The sequence below is a fragment of the Myxocyprinus asiaticus genome, chromosome 43 (genome assembly GCF_019703515.2).
Source record: "Myxocyprinus asiaticus isolate MX2 ecotype Aquarium Trade chromosome 43, UBuf_Myxa_2, whole genome shotgun sequence".
Classification (NCBI taxonomy): domain Eukaryota; kingdom Metazoa; phylum Chordata; class Actinopteri; order Cypriniformes; family Catostomidae; genus Myxocyprinus; species Myxocyprinus asiaticus.
In genome coordinates, this window is record NC_059386.1 from 9,745,511 (window position 1) to 9,771,035 (window position 25,525).

Genomic DNA, 25,525 nt, shown 5'->3' on the forward strand with positions numbered 1-25,525 from the left:
AGAGAGCTGTGCATAAACAAATGCCTGCAAACCTCAATGAACTGAAGCAATGTTGTAAAGAAGAGTGGGCCAAAATTTCTCCACAATGAAGTGAGAGACTGATAAAGTCATACAAAAAATGGTTACTTGAAGTTATTGCTGCTAGAGGTCATTCTACAAGCTGTTGAATCATAAGGTGTACTTAGTTTTTTACACATGGCTTATCCAGTTTGGCTTTATTTTTGTTAAATAAATCATGACACGGTGTAATATGTCATGTGTTGTTGTTCATCTGAGGTTGTATTTACCTAATTTTAAGACCTGCTGAGGACCAGATGATTTGTATTATGTCCTGATACGTAAAACCATAGAATTCAAAGAGGGTGTACTTTCTTTTTTACATGACTGTATATACACCCACTGAGCACTTTATTAGGAACACTATGGTTCTAATTAAGTGCCCGACGTGGTCTTCTGCTGTTCTGCTTTTCTTTTTCACATGACTGTATACACTAAAATTTTACAATGACTCCAGGTCTCCCATACAGCATCACATCAGCTTATGATTTTAAAATTGTTAAATATGAAGTGCACAGACAGATAAATGAACAGGTCTCTATTTATTGTGTTAATGCTGAAATCAATGCCTGTGGAAACTGCTCCATGTTGCACTTTCTAATTGGAAAAATAATGCTCCGTTCTCATTCACATCACTTCATTCTCAGTTCACATTCAGAAACTCGTCATCTCCTGTAAGCACATAAAAGCATAATCAGTACTTTGTAATTATCTACATATTGATAAATACACAAGTTTCACAATTGAATCTACTCCTTTTATTGATAATACTTTAATATGCAATGGGTTTCAAAGGTCAGAGGCCACTTGTGAAAATGCTTCTATTTTGCAGGGGTTTTTATTTTATTTAAAACAAGTTTTCAAGCATAACAATTTGAGGGAAGAGTTGAATATATAAATTATATTAATTTTTAAATGTCTCTGTCATTTATTTGGGATGTCCCCCTTTTGCTTTAATGACAGCATGCAATCAAGCTGGTATGAACTCAACAAATTTGTACAAAACCTGATGATCATGTTATCCAGCATGATTTCAGAATGTTCCAGAAAGCATCTTGTGTGCTTTAACGGTAGCAATGTAATCTGACCTTTTTTACAGAAGAGTTAAATGTGCACTCAGTAATTGTTTCCACATTAAAAAAGTTTCACTCCTAAATGCATGAATTGTAATTTTTAAATATATGTAGGAAATCATGAGCACTCACATTAAAATGAAGACTCCAGTCATATCAGTGACCTTATAAAAGCTGTTTTATTCTACATGGAGAGGGTCCACACATGGGGGCTGCCATGTTTGAATCACATGACCAGCCAGATACTACTCGCTTAAAGGAATATTCTGGGTTCAATACAAGTTAACCTCAGTTGAAAGCATTTGTGGCATAATGTTGATTACCACAAAAATTTATGTAGACTCGTTCTTCCTTTTCTTTAAAAAGAGCAAAAATCGAGGTTCCAGTGAGGTACTTACAATAGAAGTGAATGGGGGCCAGTTTTTTTTTTTTTACATTAAAATATTCACTTTTTCAAAAGTATAACCACAAGACATAAAGGATATGTGTGTAAACATGATTTTATTGTGAGAAAATCACTTACAAACCTTTTCTGTGTAGAGTTAAATCTAATTTTACAACTTTGTTTCCATGACGATGTAATGTCAACAAACCCTAAAACGACTGTAAAAATTATGATTTAAACAACTTTACAGCTCAAATAACACATGAGTTTTAACAGAAGAATGAATGTAAGTGCTTTTATAAAATTATAAGCTTCACATTTCTGTTTAAACACTCCAAAAATTGTCTCCATTAACTTCCATTGTAAGTGCCTCACTGAAACCTCGAATTTTGCTTTTTTTAAAGAAAAGGAGTAACGAGTCTAAATAATTTTTTGTGGTAATCCACATTATGCCACAAATGCTGTCAATTGAGCTGAACTTTTTTGAACCTGGAACATTCCTTTAATCTCAGAAACCATCCTGCTGTTTGACACTTTCACTCATTGATTAAAATAATCATGGCTGACTGTGAATACTACATTTCTACAATGGCATCTGAAACTGAAAACTATTGATTTTAATTGATGCTACATCCACACCACTAGGTGTCAGTCTAATATGACACAAAGACAAAAATTCTGTGTCCCAATCAGCTCCCTAGCTCTCTATGTTGTGAATCAGTATATCATGAACACAGATTCACACGTGTTCATCCACTGCACATTGGGACACTTATGACTCAATCACCCGCAACACGATAATAAGCTTGCGCATTCAAGCGTCGCTGTTATTAATCAGCACAACCGCTGTATAAATGACACTATTCGAACAGTGATATTATAACAGATAAATGGCATAAATAAAGTAATAAAAATATATAGGAGGGTATTTTAAACCTTCTTTTAACAACTGAAATATTTAATATATTGTTTCACTTTCATAGTAATTATGAATGAAAGACATTACAAACTACATCTCTTTTAAAGAGAAAATAAGGCTTGGACTTCATAGTTTTACACTTGTACTCGTCATATCTTGAGAGACTTCAGAAGACATGATGAAGTTTCCGGTAAGGGAATATATTGAGCAATGATGCTCCCTGGTTTTTACGGTGCATTGTGGGATTGTTTAGGGAGCGAATTTTTCAGTGCACTGGAACGATTTTGCGATTGAGACAGCCCTAAAAATGTCTGACTCACTGATTAGTGCCCTGACTACTGAACTGGGGAGCTGATTTAGATGCACCCATAGTGACACAAATTTGCTTAGTGACTTAAAAAATAGTACAGAAAATTAAATATTTCTTTTTTCACAATCCTAAAACTTTTTTGTTTATTTCTTGGATTAAATTAGATTTAGAATCTCAGATTTTCAACGTGGACAGAACCCCATTGTAACTAAGGAAAAATTAAGCTAATAAAAAATGTAGTAGTACTTTCTGTGTGTGTGTGTGTGTGTGTGTGTGTGTGTGTGTGTGTGTGCGTGCGTGTGTCTTACCATCTCTCATCATAACTCCACAGTACTCCTCACACTCTTTCTGACTGTAGAATTTGTTGCCGTTTCCCTTGCAGCCTCCATATTTCAAAGACACACACTTTCCAATGGACGAATCAAAGGCCCACACATCTACAAACACTTTACAGGGGCCAGCATCCATGGGCAGCCTACAGGCAGCTAGATGGACAAAACATTACAACAATATTGTACATATTGGGATCACACACACACAGAAACCCTGCTCTTAATAGCCATTCCCAATGCAAAGCCTTAGACTTCTAAACACAGAAATGTCAGTGTAACATGCTCACAATCACACACACACCCACCCTCAGTGCGACAGCTCTGCAAACACTCCTTTTCAGTTACAAAGTTGTTCTGATTGCCCATGCAGCCTCCAAAGGTGAACACCTGACAGGTCATGATGGAGGAATTATAATAGTACCGCTGGATCATTCCAAAACACGGGCCGGAATCTGGCTGAGCCGTACACGCTTCTACAGACACACATTCACAAACACACACACTAATGAAAGCAAAATGATAAATATTTTTCTCATAGATTTACATAATTTGGCTGGACTGCAAAGAGCTAAATTTTTGCTAAGGAAAATAAAATAATCGATTCAAATAGTGCTTTGGTTTTAAACTCCATGAATCAGAAAATTAGAGTTGTGTGTTAGCTTTGACTGCATCTATATGCTAATGTATTCCTATACATTATCTTCTGTAAAATTTACTGATCATGCTGCACTACACAGATTTTTGTCCAAACAAATGCTCTGGACATGAATATTGATTTGAATTGAAAATATTTTATTATGTAAGAACAAAGAGACAGCAGAGTGATTTCAGTAGTTTGCAGTTAATGTAATCCTGTATTAAGGATAGTGTAAACATGTGTGGCTCACTGTCCGGGGTGAAGGGCTCGAGGCTCGAGACTTGACCCGAGCTCGAATACCCCCCGGACTGAATTAGGATTGATGGAATAGATAGGAGGAGATGGGGAGGTGGTTGGAATCCGGAAACTCTCAGAGCTACGTAGAGGTAAGCAGATGATTATATACTCCTACTCTGGCTGTGTGATTGGTCGGATTAAAATAACTTGCTCCTCCCGAACCTTGTTAATAAAACTACATATAAAAAGATGTAAAAATGGCACAGGCATGTAGGAAATCATTGCTTGGGACAACAGTTTAACATACAGTTTAGCGCCAATATTCAAAAATATTTGACTGTAGAATGCTGTTATTGACTATTCAGAATGAAGTATTCCAGAGAGTTACATAATAAAATAAGGTTATGTTTTATCACACACTATTAATTAAACATATCAGACATAACAGAAAGATTTTCACAATAAATTAGCATGAAATAGGTTGTATTTAATAGCATATGGGAGGTTGTTGGTTATAATGATTCTAATTTCATGAAGGAAACTCTACATAGTGCAGCAGATAGGTCCTTTGACATGTAATCTGTTAGCCAGTCAACTCTCTCTATGTCTAACAATCAAATTGCCTCAGTTGTCAGCAAGTAAGCTGGTTTCACTGCAGCACTCTACAATAGTTTTCTCTTGGAAAGCCTCCTCCACCCCAGCACCAAATGTCTAGATCAGGTTTAGAGGGATTCTATGTGATTACAACTGCCATATACTTTATACTTTAAACCTTAATTAGCACACCAGAGGACAATTTAATTGACCTTTAGAGTGAAAAACATGAAGAAATGGTGACCAGTCAGTCACAATATCTAAAAATACACGCTTTCCTTTATACATTTATATCAATTTTAACGTAAAATCTTGACACTGAAAAAACATGGTATTTGTTAACATATTCTGTGAATATGAATCATGATTGTTTACTACTAAGTATGAAAGAAGCACATAAGTGGAACTATTAGCTACTCACCAGGTCCTCTGAACATGGGCGTGTCATCACCCGATCCTTCATCAGGGGGTGGCTGAACCACATTCCTCCTCGCCCTCTATCGTGATCGGGTCAAATTTATTTTTATTTATTTTATTTATTTTACCTTTATTTAACCAGGAAAAAAGACTCACTGAGATTAAAAATCTCTTTTACAGTCAAATGACAGGATTAATAAAGTTTATCTATGGGTTAAAGTTAATAATACATTCACTTAAAAATTTTGTTTTTTTATATAATTAGGGAAGCTTTTAATGTTGTTGTTGTTGTTGTTGTTGTTGTTGTTGTTGTTGTGTGTGTGTGTGTGTGTGTGTGTGTACAGTGCAGTGATAATGAGGTCTTTACCTGGATCTGTGGTTCTGGTATGGCCTGCTCACCCGGAACACATTCCCCTTATGACGCAGAATATAAGACAGTAATAATGACAAATAGTTAGCAGTTGAGTTGTTTCATGTTGGTTTGTGTGTCATGAAGATACCTTTGTTTTGTTTGATTACTATAGTGTCTTCACTCATTCCCTGTTCTGCCACCAGAGTCTTGAAATCTTCGATGAGAGTGGGTCGCAGTTGCATAGAACGACCTACAGGGGGCAGTATAACAAGAACCTCAATGCTTACAAAAACAGAGCTTTCATAGTGACAACGATCTGCAGTGATAAAAAAGGCTGGAAGTCATTGATCTTCAAGGAGAGTTTGCAATCTGAGGTGACGTGAGCAACAAAAAACAAAGTAATTTTGTTGAAGTGACAGGCAGATTTCAACTTATGCAAATCTGCCGTAATATGAGGCAGCGACTACCATGACAGTTTAGACAGTAGTGCCTCAAGATATGTTTGGATACTGCAAAAATACTGAAAATTGGTTAAAGTGATAGTTCACCCAAAAATGAAAATTCTCTCATCATTTACTCACCCTCATGACATCAAAACACATTTGAAGAAAAATAGAAAAATATCAAAGCTCAGTAGTTCCTTATAATGGATGTGGATGGTAACATGATTTTTGATGCTCCAAAAAGCACAGACAATCAGCATTAACATCATCCATATGACTCCAGTGTTTAAATGAATGTCTTATGAAGCAATACGATCACCTTTGCTGCGAAAAAGATAGATATTTAAGTACTTTTTAACTATAAATCATCACTTCCGTTAAGCAGTGGTATACGCGTTCACGAGAGGGCTGAGGTCACGAAGTCTTTCCAGCGATGGCATGGCAATGTTCCATTCGTTGCAGCAGACGCTCTCTACCTCTGTAAATACTTTTGAGTATGTAGTTTCAACTTAAAAAAGTACGTGTTCATGCTGCCTTTTAAAGTTGTGTCAACTTAGGAAAAGTTGTTTAAACAGAAGTCAACTTAAATCAATCTAATTTGTTTAATGAACGTAATGAAAGGGATTACGTATTTAAAATACAAAATATAAATATAACTGTATTCCACTACAGTTACAATTTAAATCACTGGTATTTAGAATACAGTTACATTCAAATGTATTTTGATTACTGAAGAGATTACTTTGCATTTTATTGTCATTTGTTTCATTTAATATTTAGTCCTTTCAGATGGAAAACATTTATACATATAAATGATGTGATCCAAAGTGCATTTGAAACACTTTCTTATGATGTGTTATACGAGCAGACAGAGAAGTAAGTTTGAAGTAAGTTTGGAGCAGAAGAAATAGAAATAAACCCTGTGTAAATTGTCAGCTGTACACTAAGCTAAAATGCTGTTTCTAGCCATTTTACATGCACGTTACCAGGCATGATCATATTTTTTTATCAAGAAAATTCACGTTAGATCACAATTTCTTTTTTTCTAGTAAGACCTTTGATATTAAGGCAAAAATCTTATTCTTGATAATAATTTTTGTATTGTTTTCCTGTAAAAATATCAAAAAATTTGATTTATCTTGTTTTAGAAACAACACTGCATAAGATATTTAGGTTTTTCAGAGAATGTATTTTTAACGTGTATTTTGTCTTACTGTACTGGCAGAGTTTTTATAGTCAAAACAAGTGAAAAAATCTACCAGTGCTGAAGAAGTAATCCAAAGTATTTAGAATACATTACTGACCTTAAGTAATCTAACGGAATATGTTACAAATTACATTTTACAACATGTATTCTGTAATCTGTAGTGGAATACATTTCAAAAGTAACCCTCCCAACCCTGTTAATGAGCTTAATGTCTTTTTAAGTAAACTTAATTAAACGCAATCCACAATGATGCTGACAGTCATCAAACACAGTAAAAACATGCGCTTTGAATTATTGTTACATGACAAATAACTGAAGTAAAATAACCTTAGTTCTCTTGACATATTTTTTTTATTTCAGCTAAATAGTTTTTCTAAGTTCAATAAATGATCACAAGTTCAGCCAACAAAAACTTGGATAATTGAGTTATCTTAACAATACAACGATACTAGAACAAAAATGAGCTGCATGGTCAAGTTGTCAGAAAGAAGCCAATGCCACAAAAAAGCCTGGTTACAATATGCCCGACAACACCTTGACACGCCTCACAGCTTCTGATGAGACCAAAATAGAGCTTTAGGGTCACAACCATAAGTGCTATGTTTGGAGAGGGGTCAGCAAGTATTGTGCTCCTTGAAACAACCACACCGTCTTTTTCCAGAGCAGCCTGTATTTCTCCTGAGGTTACCTGTGGGTTTTTCTTTGTATTCCGAACAATTCTTCTGGCAGTTGTGGCTGAAATCTTTCTTGGTCTACCTGACCTTGGTTTGGTATCAAGAGATCCCCGAATTTTCCACTTCTTAATAAGTCATTGAACAGTACTGACTGGCATTTTCAAGGCTTTGGATATCTTTTTATATCCTTTTCCATTTTTATATAGTTCCATTACCTTGTTACGCAGGTCTTTTGACAGTTCTTTTCTGCTCCCCATGACTCAGTATCTAGCCTGCTCAGTGCATCCACGTGAGAGCTAACAAGCTCATTGACTATTTATACACAGACACTAATTGCAATTTAAAAAGCCACAGGTGTGGGAAATCAACCTTTAATTGCCATTTAAACCTGTGTGTGTCACCTTGTGTGTCTGTAACACGGCCAAACATTCAAGGGTATGTAAACTTTTGATCAGGGCCATTTGGGTGATTTCTGCTCTCATTATGATTTAAAAAGGAGCCAAACAACTATGTGATAATGAATGGCTTCATATGATCACTATCCTTTTTTGCATGATCAGTCATATTTTCAAAATCGATGCCAAAATGTCATAATTTCTGCCAGGGTATGCAAACTTTTGAGCACAACTGTACCTAGAAAAACTGTATGCGGTGGCAGCATCAGCCTCACATTCCTTGCCACTTTTCTAATGGAAAAACTGTCACAAACCTCTTCTATGTAGTGCGAAGGGTTATGGCAAATACTACCGCAAAAGGCATGCATACTTTCACAATCAACCAGAAATAGTATACCATACTGTACAGGTACCTTTTTTCATACTACTTTTCACTCTACGATTTGGGATGTACTAACCCTAATCCTGCATTTCCATTTAGGATGGGTAGTATGCAAATTGGGGTGTAGCAACAGACATGAAGAATTGTCTAATTTATTCTTAAATTACCTCACAAAATCAGTATATTGAACTAAACATCTATTCCTTAAGATAACAGTTCTGGATCTCCTACCGTAGAGTTTCACAGATGTGGATTTGTTGCCACCTGCCATGTGTTTATTCATCACCACCAGTGCATACTCGTCATAGTTAGTGTGCACTACGTAGGTATCAACATCAGCTTTCCATTCTACAAGGTAAAAACAAAACAGTCACAAATCCTCAGACTTTAACAGAGGACACTCTCTGATTGACAGTTGTGATGCTTTACGCACTGGCATTGTGGTATTGGAATCTTCCAGGCTTTTTGGTCAGCTGATACTCTCCACTGATGGACTTACAGGTTCCATGCCTACAAAATAAGTGAATGATAACTGACATACAGGGTGTAATATGACACATATAGGCTGTTTTAGATGGCACAAAGAAGTTTGATACTTAGAAGTCATTGTTTCACACCAATTGGCTTCATTTTTCAATTGATGTCATATAATAAGACTTTTTTTAAAAGTCCACCCAAAAGTGAACACTTTTGTTTTGTTCCATTTCAAACCTGTGTGACTTTATTTCTTCCGTGGATCACTAAAAAGATTATTTAAAAAATGGTTCTTGTTGCTGTTTTCCATGCAATGAAAGTCAATGGGGACTGGAGCTGTCAAGCTCCACAAAGGACCAAAACGTACTATAAAAGTAGTCCATATGACTCAAGCTCTGTATTCCAAGTCTTCTGAAGCCATTCGATAGCTTTGTGTGAGGAACAGACTGAAAAGCTAAAACAATAACAGTCTCCAGTTTCATGATATGGAAAAGAGCAGCGTAAACTAAGAATGTCATAAAACATCAATATATCGATTATTGATCAGCATGCTATTTTATAGATATATTTTTGAGGCATCGATATATTAAAATTAGCCAACATTTAAATTAGAAGCCTAATTTGCATGCTTTCCTATTCACTCAGTTGGTCTTCTGTTTAACAGTCTGGCGTAATAGCATTGGGAGACCACAAGGGGGTGATGTAACATTTACTGAAGCCGGGTTGCAGGTAGGAAAAGCACCGCTATCACACACACAGGACGAGCTGATGCGGTGCAGCAGAAGGCAATCCAAGTTACAAAGGTTTTTGTACTTCTTCAAGAATGATAAAGTGACATTGATGAGTTTGCAGGTTAGTGTATAAAACTGGTGTAGCTGCGCAAACTGAACGATTAGAAATGGAGACGTTTATTTTGCAATTTCTCTGTATGTAGTCTTGAATAGATTTAATTCAAGCTGGTAAACCACAAAACGACATACTTGTAACTAAAAATACATCGTGTAGTCTATATGAAAGATACATATACACAATATTTCTTCCACTGACGGCTAGAGTAAATAATATTTGTCCTTTGATAATGATTTGGGTCGAATTTAATGAAAAACTTGTTTTGTGCTTCGTGGCACTGCAGAATTTTGATGCTTAGCATTGCCGGTGTGTGCGTACCTTAGTAGAAAATAATTGTTACGAATTTTAGAATGCGCCATGTCATCTGCCAGACATGTCCGGTACGCGACCACCGTTAATTTACCCTGCCGCTCACACTTTACCAAAGTTATGTTGAAAAATATATTTGAAAAGACAAACACTTTCGTGCAATGAGCAGTCCAATTTATATCTGAAAAAAAAAATCACGATATACTATATATCGATAATCATTGGGAAAATCTTCTGATTATCGATACGTGAAAACGCCATAGAACCCAAGCCTAGCGTGAACATTCTTTAAAATTGATCTTTTTGTGTTCCACGAAAGAAAGACAATCATTACTGTTTGTAACAACATTTCAAGTTAATGATGACAGAATGTTTATTTTTGGGTGAACTATTCTTTTTCTTGTACCTGAGGACAGTGCGGGTCATGCTGACAGTTTTGGCAGAGTCACTGGACTGCAGCTCTAACGAGCCGATGGCTGCGTCTCCATTACGACGCTTGAGCCAAGGGCACGTGGACGCCACCGCTATATCATACCATTTCCCCATAAACTTTGGTAGGTGGAGAGGTGGAGGGGAGGAGTCAGAGGTCAGATTAAGAGAACTCAGGTCAAAAAGAGTTTCAAAAGCAAGTGGATGCGGATGCATTAGAAAGATCATGTCACTGGCTGGATTCTCATGCCACAACAATAGTTATGGAAATAATAATTTAAAAAATCTTCATAAAAACAGATCACAAAGCAAGGATAAACCAGATGTTATGTCAACAAAAGTTTGTGACATAACAGATTACGATGTTAACTAATTATTTACATGTTGTGTAATAGCCAGTGAAACATGGCTATTACATGGCAATATCTGCTTAACAATCTTAATAGACTGAGAGAATAATACTTAAATTGTGAACAAGCTAAATTTAGAATATAGGGGAGACCAGGGCTTGTTGTTACACTCTCAGTAACTCAGTAAGGTGTGTTTTTGTAATAGATGTTAGATAAAGAAGTGAACACAATAAAACCACACTGAGATCCATTGAGATAATGGTCAACTGTTATGAACAGTGTTGAGTATAATGCATTACTAAGTAATTAATTACTGTAATTAAATGACATTTTTGAAGAAAAAAAAAGTAAAGTAAGGGATTACTCTTAATGCTTCAGTAATTTAATTACAGTTACTTCTGATGTAATTATGTTAAATAATGTATAGGCTACAGAGCAATTCTATATAAAACAATAGTGAATTTAAAATCGAAATATAACATCTAATGTTAAAATGTATGTTTTCTAATTTTTTCTCCCAATTTGGAATACCCAATTCCCAATGTGCTTTTAAGTCCTTAAGTCACGTAGTGATTCTCCTCAATCCAGGTGGCGGAGGACAAATCCCAGCTACCTCTGCGTCTGAGATATCAACCCACGCATCTTATCACGTGGCTTGTTTGAGACATAGCGCGTGTGGAGGCTTCACGCCATCCACCGTGGCATCTACGCTCAACTCACCACATGCCCCACCGAGAACGAACCACATTATAGCGACCAGGAGGAGGTTACCCCATGTGACTCTAACCTCCCTAGCAACCGGGCCAATTTAGTTACTTAGAGACCTGACTGGAGTCACTCAGCACGCCATGGGATTTGAACTAGTGAACTAGCGAACTCCAGGGGTGGTAGCCAGTGTCTTTACCACTGAGCTTTGACCATATTATTTGAAAGAATATTCTTGTATTAAGGATAAGGGTTTTAGAAAGTAATTAGTAATAAGTAATGCAATTACTTTTCATACAGAGTAATTAGTACAGTAATCTAATTACACTGTAGAAGATGTAATTAGTAGTTAGTAATTAATTACTTTTTTAGAGTAACTTACCCAACACTGGTTATGAAGGTATATAAGTTGAACTGTGATCTTATGGCAAGTTTTTTTTCTCATAAATGGTCGAGGGGAAATTTTGAGTAATTAATTAAATAAAATTTCTGTTGACCAAAACAATGCTTTGATTTTTACATTCACACATTTTGTGCATATATTGTGTATTATAATTGTTTTATTGTTCCGGGTTCAAAAGTTGAGCTCAATCGACAGCATTTGTGGCATTATGTTGATTACCACAAAAATTTATTTTTACTCGTCCCTCCTTTTCTTTAAAAAAAGTAGAAATCTGGGTTACAGTGACGCACTTACAATGAAGGTGAATGGGGCCAATTTTTTTACATTAAAATACTCAAACGTATAGCCACAAGACATAAACAATATGCGTGTTAACATGATTTTAGAGTGATAAAATTGCATAATAACCTTTTTTGTGTAAATAGCCAGTTTTACAATTTGAAGATGCCATGAAGATGTAATGTCAACAAACCCTAAAAATTATGATTTATAAAATTATAAGCTTCACATTTCTGCCTTTAAACCCTCAAAAAATTGGCTCCATTCACTTCCATTGTGGATTCCTCACTGTAACCTCCATTTGTGCTTTTTTCTTTTTTTTAAAGAAAAGGAGGGATGTCAAAATATTTTTTGTTATAATTAATGTTATGTCACAAATGCTGTCGATTGAGCTTAACTTGTATTGAACCCGTAATATTCCTTTAAATTTTTAAAATTAAATTTAAGCCATTAAATAGCCTAAAATATATTTTAAATACAGATATATTGTGGAAGATAACTTTTTAAATTTTGGATAGTATTTTAGATTTCAATTTTTTTATTCTTTTCAAATCAGTGTCAATAAACAGCAGGTTCCCATTGTGACAACTTACCCCATATACTTTAGTGTGACAACATGGGCCATTGGGACATGTTCTCAAAAAATCAACTTGTTTTCAATGACATTTATCTCTTTTATTTGGGCGATAACGGCAGAAATGTTCAGTCATTTTAATGCAGCCAAGACTTCAAGGTATTTGGCTATTCAGAAATTGACTTTCAAACAGAGAAATATCACTGGAGTAAAAAGTGCGACAACTAGCCCCCATATCCCCTGAACATAAACAGTATCTTAAAGTGACCTACTGTAAGGACAAACAGAAAAGCTGAGATTATTCATAAGCCTGGAGAGGCAGTGGTTAAACTCTTACTAGCCATAACTTACCCGGTTTAAGTTAAAGTTCTCTTGGGTTTGGAGGAGAGGCTCAGAGGGCAGAGGTTCAGCATGGAGCAGGCCGCTGAAGGCCAACACCAGAACAACATGCAGCATTCTGTCTGTCTGTCTGTGATCCAACTGAAGTTCTGATGTCTAACCCAGACAAGACCCACAGCTGCAGGACATCGACCTGTTGGCCGTGTGTGCAACACCACCCCCAAAAACACACCAACAAAACAAACAGACCAAAGTTCTTCTTATCTGTTTATTGACTCTGTTTCTGTGCCTTCTTTGTGGTTTTGGCTGAAAGTAAATAAAAATAGGTCCAAAGACAAATAATATTCCCATAATTGACTATTTAAGAGTCTTCTTCAGCATTTTTGTTGAGTGACTTTACATACTGAAACAAATAGGGTAAAAAATTTTGGTAAAATAGACTTTCTGATCATAATGTTGATTACAAGAATAAGTTATTTCGACTCATCCATACTTTTCTTTCAAATTGCGGAATTGCAGAAGTGTGAAGCTTATAATTTTATAAAAGCACTTTCACTATTTTAGCTGTAAAGTTGTTTAAATCATCATTTTTACAATCATTTTAGGGTTTGTTGACATTACATCGTATTGAATATAACTACACAGAAAAGGTTAATAAGCGGTTTTATCACACTAAAAACATGTTTACACACATATTGTTTATGTCTTGTGGTTATACTTTTGAAACAGTAAGTATATTAATGTTTACAGATTGGCCCCTTCACTTCCATTGCAAGTGCCTCACTGTAAACCAGATTATTGTTTCAATTTTTGCTCTTTTTTTAAGAAAAGGAGGGACAAGTCAAAATACATTTTTGTGATAATCAATACGCTGTCAATTGAGAATCTCATGTATTAAACCCGGAATATTCCTTTGGAGACGTCACCCCTTTCTCTATACTGTATATGCTTTCTTCTGGGTTCAGGGTTCAATATTTAGTCAGGTTTACAATGAAATATTACAATTCAGACAGTCGATTCATGATCAGTTACAATATTACCAAGAATCAAACAGTCCATCAATGTCATTTCAGCTCATTAAGGCCAACACAGTCTAACAAATAATATACAGAACATCTTTTTAAATTTATACAAGGAAAAACCAAATGAACTCCAGTTCAAAGCTTTTGTTAGTAGAACATTTTGTGACACACTGTGGTGGAGGACAGCAGGTACTGTATGTCTTCAGCCTCAAAAGGGAATCAAGCCCTGAAACAAGCTCTTGTTCACCTAATCTGTCAAAGGAGGACAATCGTCTAAGAAAGAGAAAGAGAAAGAGAAATTAAAGGTTTTGCAGGTAACTGACAAATCATCTACTTCAGCAAGGCAATCACATGTCCAATGATCTGCTCTTGACCAATTCTTTGTGTGTCATAGCATGTGTGTAGTGTTCAAATGAAATAACCAATTACCGTTGATAGTAAAATTATTGCTGTATGTATAAGTAGTTGGGAAAGTAGCTCTGTTCCAAAACCTAGGGAGCAGCATTGCAGCCTACTGCTTAGACCCAAGCTTGACTGCTGTGTGTGTTTTCCATTCCCCTTTTTGATTTGTAACTAGTAGAACCTAATAAACAAGCAAAAAATAAATACAAAAATAAATTCTAAAATAATATATATATATATATATATATATATATATATATATATATATATATATATATATATATATATATATATATACATACATATATTTTTTAGACCAAATAGTTTTCCTAAAAATTGATGTCCACATATAGTACTGTGCAAAAGTTTTAGGCACATAAGGTGTTTCACAAAAGCATTTTTCTTAAGATGGTTATTTATATCTTCAGCTTTAGTGTGTCAATAGGAAATATAAATGTTAGACTCCCAAACATTACTTCTGCAAATAGAAATGATTAGAATAGAAGAACAGGGAGCCCTGCAACAGATGCCATGGCCCCCACAAAGCCCCCCACTTTACATCAAGTCAGTCTGAGATTACATAAAGTGACAGAAGCAATTGAGATGTCCGAAACAGATAGAAGAACTGTGGTGAATTCTCCAATCTTCCTATCTGCCAACAACCAAGAAAAACTGTATCCAGGTGTACCTAGGAGAATTGGTGCTGTTTTAAAGGCAAAGGTGGTCACACCAAATATTGATTTAGCTTTTTTGTTTACTGGACTTTGTATGACATTAAGTGATAAATGAAATCTATTTATGTCATTAAATTTGAAGACATCCTCACTATGCAACATTTTTCACAAGTGCCTAAAACGTTTGCACAGTACTGTATGTGGACAGTGTGAAATTTTAAATAATACCAATCTATAGAAAGTCAGATTTTTTTTTTTAATCACATTGTTAATGTTTCCAGGACATTCCAGACATTACATCAGAAATTAGCATAAATAATTCTGATTCAAAGTAATGGCCAACTTCATCCAATCACTGCCCACCATGTTAAAATAAAATGATACATTATAATTTCTGAATCTATGTACTGATTATCATTGTCACATGTTTGTCAAACATGTTGAGTGGTCCAAACGTCATCTGCAGCCTGATAGGAAATTCATAGGAAAGTAATAGGATGCTCCCTTGCTCCCTTTCTACCTAATTAGGGAATGACTTCAGTGTGCTGTCTGTCTGCACTGGTCTCTGAACAGTTTGAAATGCACCTTATTTTCATCCTAATACCATATAAAGCCTCTGAAAGCAACATTTTTCAGCTTTTGGATGCAGCCATTGATTCTCAATGTGATGATGCACAGTGAATATAGGAAATGTGAAGGAAAATTAGCCTATCGTCCATGTATGTCGTCATTGTGTTTAACAGCGTGCCGTTTCGTGATAAATCGATGAAATTTTTGAAATGGCATTTCAGATGAAACTAGAAACATTAATCTTTTGACTCAAGCAGGTTTTCATGTAAAAACATACTGAGGTTTCTTACCAGATGTAGTTTTGTTGCCGTTCCTCCCAAAGACAAACTCTGCTGTGATCGGCTCCATGTTGTTTTCTCACATGACTCTGTGCGTTGGAAGTTTAACCCTTTATAGACAGCACAGAGTCTTCTGAACTGAGATCAGCTGGTTTAAATGAAATTATACATAGGCTATAGCGAAGCCAAAATGTAATGTGGATGCGGGATCTCGGGAGGATAGGCAACTACCTTCTAAGGTAGCATCTTAACTGTTGTTGAATCCAGTGGCACCTTTTTTGACACCCTCTTTGAATCAAGCCATAAAGCTCTTGCATGATGATTTTTTTGACCACTGCAGCTTTCACTGTTAAAATTAAAACTGATCCTAAATTAAAAAAAGACCAAATATATGACCTTCACTCATTCTCACTCTAAGGCTTCTGATCCTATTATTTTAACATTAGAAAGTTTATGTATAGATAGAGTAACTTCTTACAAATACCTAGACATATGGCTTGATGAAAGGTTGACCTTTAATGTGCATATCGATAATCTACTGAAAAAGCTTAGACCAAATTTGGCCTTATTTTATTTTCATTGAAAAAAAAAAAAAAATGCTTTCCATTTGAGGCTAGAAAGAAAACTGTGCAAACCTCATTTCTGTCTGTATTAGTCTATGGTGAGCTTGGTAAAACTGCTTTCTCTTTTTATGCACCCTGGGCATGGAATGGTCTGCAAATTACTATTATCTTAGAAACACTCCCTTCTTTAAATACACTTAAATGACTTTTACAAACTGCCCTGAAGGAAACATGCTGCTGTTTTATATAATCATTGACCTGAGGTGGAATGTGTTATGGATATCGCTGGTTTGGCCTGTATGCCTTTTTTCTTTTACTATTTCTTTTATGTTGCTTTTATGTTTTGTATACAGTTGTGCTCAAATGTTGCATACCCTGGCAGAAATTGATTTGCATACCCAAAATCTATTTTGGCATTGATTTTGAAAATATGACTAATCATGCAAAAAACCTGACTTTTATTTAAGGATAGTGATCATATGAAGACATTTATTATCACATAGTTGTTTGGCTCCTTTTTAAATCATAATGGTAACAGAAATCCAAATGGTCCTGATCAAAAGTTTACATACCCTTGAATGTTTGGCCTTGTTACAGACACACAAGGTGACACACACAGGTTTAAATGGCAATTAAAGGTTGATTTCCCACACCTGTGGCTTTTGAAATTGCAATTAGTGTCTGTGTATAAATAGTCAATGAGTTTGTTAGCTCTCACGTGGATGTACTTAGTAGGCTAGATACTGAGCCATGGGGAGCAGAAAAGAACTGTCAAAAGACCTGCGTAACAAGGTAATGGAACTTTATAAAGATGGAAAAGGATATAAAAAGATATCCAAAGCCTTGAAAATGCCAGTCAGTACTGTTCAATCACTTATTAAGAAGTGGAAAATTTGGAGATTTATTGATACCAAGCCATGGTCAGGTAGACCAAGAAAGAATTGTTCGGGATACAAAGAAAAACCCACAGGTAACCTCAGGAGAAATACAGGCTGCTCTGGAAAAAGATGGTGTGGTTGTTTCAAGGAGCACAATACGATGATACTTGAACAAAAATGAGCTGCATGGTCGAGTTGCCAGAAAGAAGCCTTTACTGCGACAAAGCCACAAAAAATCCCGGTTACAATATGCCCGACAACACCTTGACACACCTCACAGCTTCTGGCACACTGTAATTTGGAGTGACGAGACCAAAATAGAGCTTTATGGTCACAACCATCGCGTTGCGCTGTGCACCCATGTACGCGAGAGACAGACATAAACTATTGATGCGAGTGCATGCCACCAAGATGACATAAGCGTGATGCACCCACGTCAGTAACAGACAGAACATGGAGCACGAGTGTCCGGATCCCAACACAGACCGAAACTGAACCAGACAGGAAGTCAGGACCCAGACACCATGCTCCGGACATGAAACCAGACAGACCGAAGAGTGCGCGGCAGGGAATTCAACCGAAACCGTGCGCTCACACAAAGACAGACAATGAAACACAAGACAGACATGGAACGATGATGCCACGGTCCTGTCAGACCAAAACCCAGACTGACAGAGTGACAGTGTTTAAATCTATATCTTCAGAAACTATATGATGAGTGTGAGTGAGAAACAGATCAATATTTAAATCCATTTTACTATAAATTCTCCTCCCTGCCCAGTTGGTGGCGAAATGCACAAAGAATGCGAATCGCCAAAAACAAAAGAAGAAGAATGTGTAAGTGGAGATTTATTGTAAAGAAGGAATTAAATAATGATCTGTTTCTCACCCACATCTATCATATCGCTTCTGAATATATAGATTTAACCACTGGAGTCGTATGGATTACTCTTATGCTGTTTTTATTTCATTTTTGAGCTTCAAAATTGTTTGGTACCCATCACTTGCATTGAAACCTACAGAGCTGAAATATTCTTCTAAAAATCTTCGTTTGTGTTCTGCAGAAGCAAGAAAGACATACACATCTGGGATGACATAAGGGTGAATAAATTATCAGAGAATTTTCATTTTTGGGTGAACTATCACTTTAATAGGCTTTGGAACAGTGCTAATATGTAAATGTACTGCAGTTCGCATTTTTACCAGCAGGTGGTGGAGTCAGTATGGAGTCTTTGAAAAATCCTCGACCTGTGGCATATGCTCTGAACTTCTTTATCAGATCGACCCTTAATTTCATAGTGCGGCCTACAATGAAAATGGAGGCAGTGTAAACAACTTACAAAGGCAGAACACAATTACTGAACCCTAAATGAATTATTTTAGAAGTGCACATTCACAATATGGTTAATAAAAAGCTTACCATAAAGGGATGCTTGTGTGTACTCCTTGTTAACCTTCTTGTGTTTGAGGACCAGGGCATAGTTTGTATCCACCACAGTAACATCCTTTACCCTTCTATGACCTTCAAATAAAACTAAATAAAACTGATGGGACTTCAAAACCTGAATTATGAATATTAGTATTATTTTCCAAAAATCAGAGTAATCACAAAATCACTGTGTAACTACTTACGAGCACTGTAGTAATTAAATACAACGGGCACAGACATCTTCTTGTAAACATAGAGCTGACGTTGGCAACCAGACCTGTAACCTGCATGTAATCATATGTAACAGGGGACAGGATACATGGGACTGAGCCAAACAACAAAACACACTGTGTATTACAATATTTTAAGTTATAAATGGTCGGTAACTATGTAAGTAAAAATATTATCCAGCCAAGCTCAATCATGTTAGGTTAAAATTAGTTTTGCTTTATAAAGACTCTATCACACACCTTAAACTCCACATTGTCATGATGACATCCCCATTTTCCTTTGGTTCATCCTCGCACAGGATCGGTACTTCCGAATATCACACCTGCGGGACAGGTACAGGATGGCAACAACAACTGCCCGAGTTACACCAGGAACGCACAATCCCTCCATCAGTGCTCAGACTGTCCGCAATAGGCTGAGAGAGGCTGGACTGAGGGCTTGTAGGCCTGTTGTAAGGCAGGTCCTTACCAGACATCACCGGAAACAACGTCGCCTATGGGCACAAACCCACCTTCGCTGGACCAGACAGGATTGGCAAAAAGTGCTCTTCACTGACGTGTCGCGGTTTTGTCTCACCGGGGGTGATGATCGGATTCGTGTTTATCGTCGAACGAATGTGCGTTACACCGAGGCCTGTACTCTGGAGCGGGATCGATTTGGAGGTGGAGGGTCCGTCATGGTCTGGGGCAGTGTCAAAGCATCATCGGACTGAGCTTGTTGTCACTGCAGGCAATCTAAACGCTGTGCGTTACAGGGAAGACATCCTCCTCCCTCATGTGGTACCCTTCCTGCAGGCTCATCCTGACATGACCCTCCATCATGACAAAGCCACCAGCCATACTGCTTACTATGTGTCAACCCTGTTACCATCATCATCTCCCTCATTAAAATTATGTAAAATTTCATAAATGAAAAAAAAAAAAGATGAAGAAGAAAAAAAGAAACTGTCATAATGATATCCTTATCCTTTTAGGATATTAACTTTTTATCACTTCATCTTATATTTTGTTGGGTTTGTCAATAGAGGATGATCTTTAAGGATTAGTTCACCCAAAATTTCAGTCATTGTTTACTCACCACTTTGTTGTTATAACCCCATATAACTTTCTTTCTTTTTCTTAACACAAAGGGAGAAATTGTGGAAAAAATTTTGTTCTCAGTGATGTCATACAATGGCAGTTTATGGTGACCACATCTTCAAGCTTCAAAAGGATGAAAAAATATAATTCAAAAGTCTAAGAAATTATTCCATGAGATGCATGATTGTTATAAAAGCATACAATAAGTTTTGGTGCGAAACAAACCAAAATCGAATGTATTATTTAGTGAAACTGTTCACTAATCATTGATCTCTTGTGCACATTTATGATAGGGCACGAGAGCAACAGTTCACACGAGCAATAGTTCACGCAACCCCCACTTGCGACATGAAGCATTCAAGTGAAAATTTGTTTTGTTTATCTAAAAACAGGACCTCCACAGCGATAGTGACAAAAGAACACAACACAGCTGCACACAAAACAGAGAACAGAACTTACTAAACATGTCTAAAGAGTTTGTAGTCAAACAATTTATGCATTTCTATGCCCAGCCTTATTTTTTTTTTTATGTTTTCACTTGAACACCCCATATCGCGAGTGGGGGCTGCGTGAACTGTTGCTCGTGTGAACTGTTGCTCTCATGCCCTATCATAAATGCGCACAAGAGATCAATGATCAGTGAACAGTTTCACTAAACAATACATTAGATTTTGGTTTGCTTCATACCAAAGCTTATCGTATGCTTTCAACAATCATGAGTCTCATGGAATAATTTTTTAGACTTCTGAATTACACTTTTGTGTCCTTCTGAAGCTTGAAGATGTGGTCACCATAAACTGCCATTGTATGACATCACTGAGCACAATATTTTTTCATAATTTCTCCCTTTGTGTCAAGAAAAAGAAAGTCATATAGGGTTATAACATCATATATCCCTACATATACTGTATATAAATAATTAAATTCAGCTTGAGATGGCACAGTGCAATTTATTAACACTTATAGACATTCTTTGTCTGATAGAATGTTAAAATCCTACAGAAAATTACTTAAATAATTTTCTTTTTAAAATGGAAAAGGCACTGATTTTGCAGAATTACCAAGAAACAACAGTAATTTGAAGGAAATATGATGTCAGTTTACATGTTGTACTGTCTATTATCATGTTTTTAGTGATTTTTAACCTTTTTATGAACTTATTTATTATAATCTAACTTATTTTAAATAATTTAACGCATCTTGCGACTGAAAACCACTGGTCTAGAGTTGTAATTCATTTTAATTTAAACTTTTATCTATTTTATCACTAGGTTGTTAGTTAAATGTGTTGCTGATAGCTCAGGTCAGAGGTCAGGGGCAAGTGTAACATTAGAAATGAAATAACATTGTAACATTCTGACAGTGTTAAAGTCCAGTTTTGTAACAGCACATGTACATTTTTAAATCACTGTTATCATATATATATGTATCAGACAGGGTCGGACTGGCAATCAGGAGTACCGTGTGTTTTCCCAGTGGGCCGCTGGGGAATTTGGGCTGGCCTGCTGCTGCGCAAGTACTGCCCCATCCTACAGACGATAAAGGTGCTGCCGCCCTGGGTTCCAGCATGGACCCCATTACAGAGAGAATATTCTGCTGACTTGTCACAGCACCTAAAATACACACTTTCCCTTGTACTTTCATGTACATTTTAACCAAACATCTGTATTTTGGGAAAAAAGTTTTCAGACATGTTATTAATCTGAACTATAAAGTGCTTATTTTTAGTTCTTTCTCAGAAAAAATCCACTCCTCACATTAACGGTGGTTTTATATGTTTTAAAGTTATGACAATTTTTGCAGTCAATACATTTCTTTTTTTCAAATTTTTTTTCAAAATTGAGCCAGAAAATTAAATCAATGAGCCGGTGTTATGGTGTGGTGTGTTGCGGGCCATGTTTGGTGGGCCGCTCTGGGCCAGATAGTCCAGGGAAATTTTTTAGTCCCAGTCCGCCCTGGTATGTGTATGTATATATATATATATATATACTATATATGGTAGATTTGTAATAGTTTTTGAGTTTTGAATTGCCCAGTCCACTGTAGAAGTCTGGATGGGCCTTAAAACCCGAACCCGACCCGTACCCGAGACCGTGTGGCCCGACCCAACCCGGCCAGAATGATACCGTCAGATTTTAAGCTTGAACCCGACCTGAAACCCAGAATCGCTTACTATCTAATTTCTTCTCCTAGCAAGTACTGTTGCAACAGGCTCTATTTTATAGGCAACATTTGTAACAGTATTGAAACAGCAAACATACAGTTTTAACAAGGCACAGCAGCCCCTCAGTACACTAGAGCAGAAGGGGAAAAAAGCATTGCTTTACCGTTTATTTGCTGAAACTTCACTTGTTGCAGAACAATCTGGAATAATATGAAACAATTCAACAGTACACCCATGCAGCCTGAACTTGTTAAGAATGTTGAATCTTTGTGACACCTGTGCTGAAAATAATCTAGACGCAGCGCAAAGAATGAAACAGAGCGCAGGTGTCTCGATATGCATTTTTGAAAATGTTATATTCTTTTTAACTTGACATGGTGTTTAAAATGTGCCGGTTCTGCATGAGACGCAGTGCAAATGTCAAAGACATTCGTTTAGCATGTGTTTACGGAAAATGGGAAAACTGAACAGATATGTACAAAAACATGTTTGGTGTGAATGGCCCCTAACTCGTCTGTTGGCGCGTCTATGATTGAGAGCACGTGCGCGAAACAAGTTCGGGAAGCCTGTGTATTTTTTCGTTCATACAAACCCGAACCCGAAGTCCTACTTGAAAAACTGGTTCTCGGGTTCCGTCGGGCTGCAGACTTCTAGTCCACTGTAACAGTTTGTTGTACATATATATTTAACTGTTTATTTGTACTTCCCAGAATACTTTGTTTTCTATTGACATTTTAAAAAAATAAAAGCTTCCATATATAAACTAATCTCAGTATTATTAGCAGTGTAGGGTAAGTTACTAAAAAGTAATCCACTACACATTACAAATGTATTTTATAAAATTGTATTCAGATTACATTATTGATTACTTTGTAGAAAAGGTATTCATGTTACTAATTACTTTACAGTAACTGTAATCTGATTACAAGAATTTAAAATGTTATGCTTTACACTACTTTTGTTGCTAAAAAGTAACTAAAATAACTTTGTAATCAGATTACATCCAACACTGACAATTAGAGGCCCGAAGAACTTGGCAGAAATCATCCGTTCCTTGTTGCAACACTGACCGTGTGACCTTTGCCCTGAGGTCTGTTTGTCTACACTGTCTCTACTGTTAATGCAATCGCTGTCCTAGACCTCCCCCTGAAATACTGTGGAGCATTACCCTTCTCTCTTATATCTAAACACAGACTAACAGCTTGTAAATGTCTGTATTTAACACTGAGAAAGGAGTTCTTTAAACAAATGTCATATAAACATATTTCAGCTGTCTAAATCTGACTGGAGGGGTGTCTCTAGGGTTGTCACAGCCTTGAACCCCAATGGACTGTAGTATATAATGATATTTTGTTATTACTAGTCTTTAACCCCATAACTTCACATGCTAAATTTATACAGATAAAGACACTTTGTCTATTCAAAACTAGTCACTGCGAAAAGAGAAGCTGCTCACTCCTCCAAAACATCATGTAAAATACATGGCAAACGTTCTCACCCTCTGCAGGTCAACGTTTTTCTGTGGTTGGATGTTGGCATGGATGCCTATCAGGAAGAGCATCGCCAAAGAGATGGTCACCAAGGCGATCTTCATGGTTGTGTGGTAGAGAAACATGGCCAGGAAACTAGGATTGTGGACTATGCAGGGTCTGCCAAAGGGGGTGCCAACCACATAGGCTCCTCCCACTGACCAGTCACATTAGAACACATTAGACGGAGGCACCATTCAGTATTACAGTGGCCCCAGATATATTTGGACACTTAAACTACACTTAAAAATGCATGAATATCATTTTATTTGAAAACAAAATCAAATTTATTTTAAAAATAGCATGCACAAGCACACTTTTGAAGCAGAGTCTTTCATTACAGGTTAAATATCCTGTTTAAAAAGTATTTGGACAAAGATATTTGGAAATAAATGTGGAACATGTCCATAGTTCATGCAATAAAATACAAGTTAACTAAAAGTTATAAAAATGTGCATTTATCCATCTCATCCTACTTCTTTCAAAGTACACTAATGTATGCAATCATATTTTATACAATTGTATTTGTTCCACACAAAACAAGTAAAATAAAATGAAGACATTTTGTAGAATTAATATATTTTTTATTAATATGTATTTTTGGATACCATTGTTTTTCAAAGAGCATGATTTACAGCAAATCTTTAAGATAAGAGGACGTCAGTGTGAACACACACTCGCTAACACACACACACACACACACACACACACACACACACACACACACACACACACACACTGTTGACTAACAGAGCAGCCAGCTCACCCCTTTCCTTCTCTCATCTGCCTTTTCATGTTGTTCCTGAGTACCGAACAGAAAATGACGAAACAAAAATGCATTTATGATCAGTCTTTTGAGAAGGGTGATAAATTGGTTCAATTTTGAGAAGAAAATTTACAGCTGTAAATAAAACAAACAGTGTTGCTCCCTTAAAAACTAACATTGGCTTTGGTGCTCAACAAAACAAGATAAAAAAATAAAGCAAGATAAAGTTTATGTTGAACAAACCCTTGCTTGTGAATGGCTATTGCCAAAATCAAATGAGAAAAATCCACAGTAAATAATCAAGTTAAATGTAAAACATGAAAATATAAAAACAGTGCATTGAGATTTTTACAGCCATTCTGAGTATGAAGAGGGAAGGTTTGTGGAATCTGTGAATTTAAGGTCTACTGAATGAGCAACACCACAACCTTGTGGTCACACATGAGAACTGCAACACAATTCACCTCCTGCACACCGCTGACAAAGAGCGTCATACACTATCTATAAAATAAACAGACACATACTTGCACGCAAAAAATTATCCCTTTAAAAGTTCTGATGTTCAGATTTACTTAAAAGGCTACAAAATATTCACATCAGTGCCTTCAGCATTTCACATTTGTTTATAAATATAAAAAGAAGTTAAAATCAATAATTACAAAGCAGCATTACATTATTTATGAGGGAATTTTTGAAATTGAAGGTCATTTTTTATTTTTTTTTGCAAGTATGTGTCTATTTATGAGATTTTAAAAGAACAGTTCACCCTAAAATGAAAACAGTCATGTTATTAAGAGAAAAACAAAATAACTGTA

At 36.2% G+C, this 25,525-nt stretch overlaps 2 protein-coding genes across 2 annotated transcripts; both read right to left on the reverse strand.

Moving 5' to 3' along the window:
- Window positions 1-580: 580 nt before the first annotated feature.
- LOC127433631 (protein AMBP-like) lies at window positions 581-13,304 on the reverse strand. Its single transcript, XM_051685680.1, has 10 exons — window positions 13,138-13,304; window positions 10,453-10,595; window positions 8,848-8,924; window positions 8,646-8,762; window positions 5,462-5,563; window positions 5,329-5,375; window positions 4,966-5,041; window positions 3,382-3,549; window positions 3,053-3,229; window positions 581-729 (listed from the first exon to the last, which is right to left on the reverse strand). The coding sequence occupies exons 1-10, from the start codon at window positions 13,240-13,242 to the stop codon at window positions 701-703; spliced, it is 1,041 nt and encodes a 346-aa protein (XP_051541640.1). The 5' UTR covers window positions 13,243-13,304; the 3' UTR covers window positions 581-700.
- Window positions 13,305-13,422: 118 nt separating this feature from the next.
- On the reverse strand, window positions 13,423-20,326 carry LOC127433632 (prostaglandin-H2 D-isomerase-like). Its single transcript, XM_051685682.1, has 5 exons — window positions 19,412-20,326; window positions 19,145-19,225; window positions 18,933-19,034; window positions 18,716-18,817; window positions 13,423-14,420 (listed from the first exon to the last, which is right to left on the reverse strand). Exons 2-5 carry the CDS (start codon window positions 19,179-19,181, stop codon window positions 14,395-14,397), a joined length of 267 nt encoding a protein of 88 aa, XP_051541642.1. The 5' UTR covers window positions 19,182-19,225; window positions 19,412-20,326; the 3' UTR covers window positions 13,423-14,394.
- Between the last annotated feature and the right edge of the window lie 5,199 nt (window positions 20,327-25,525).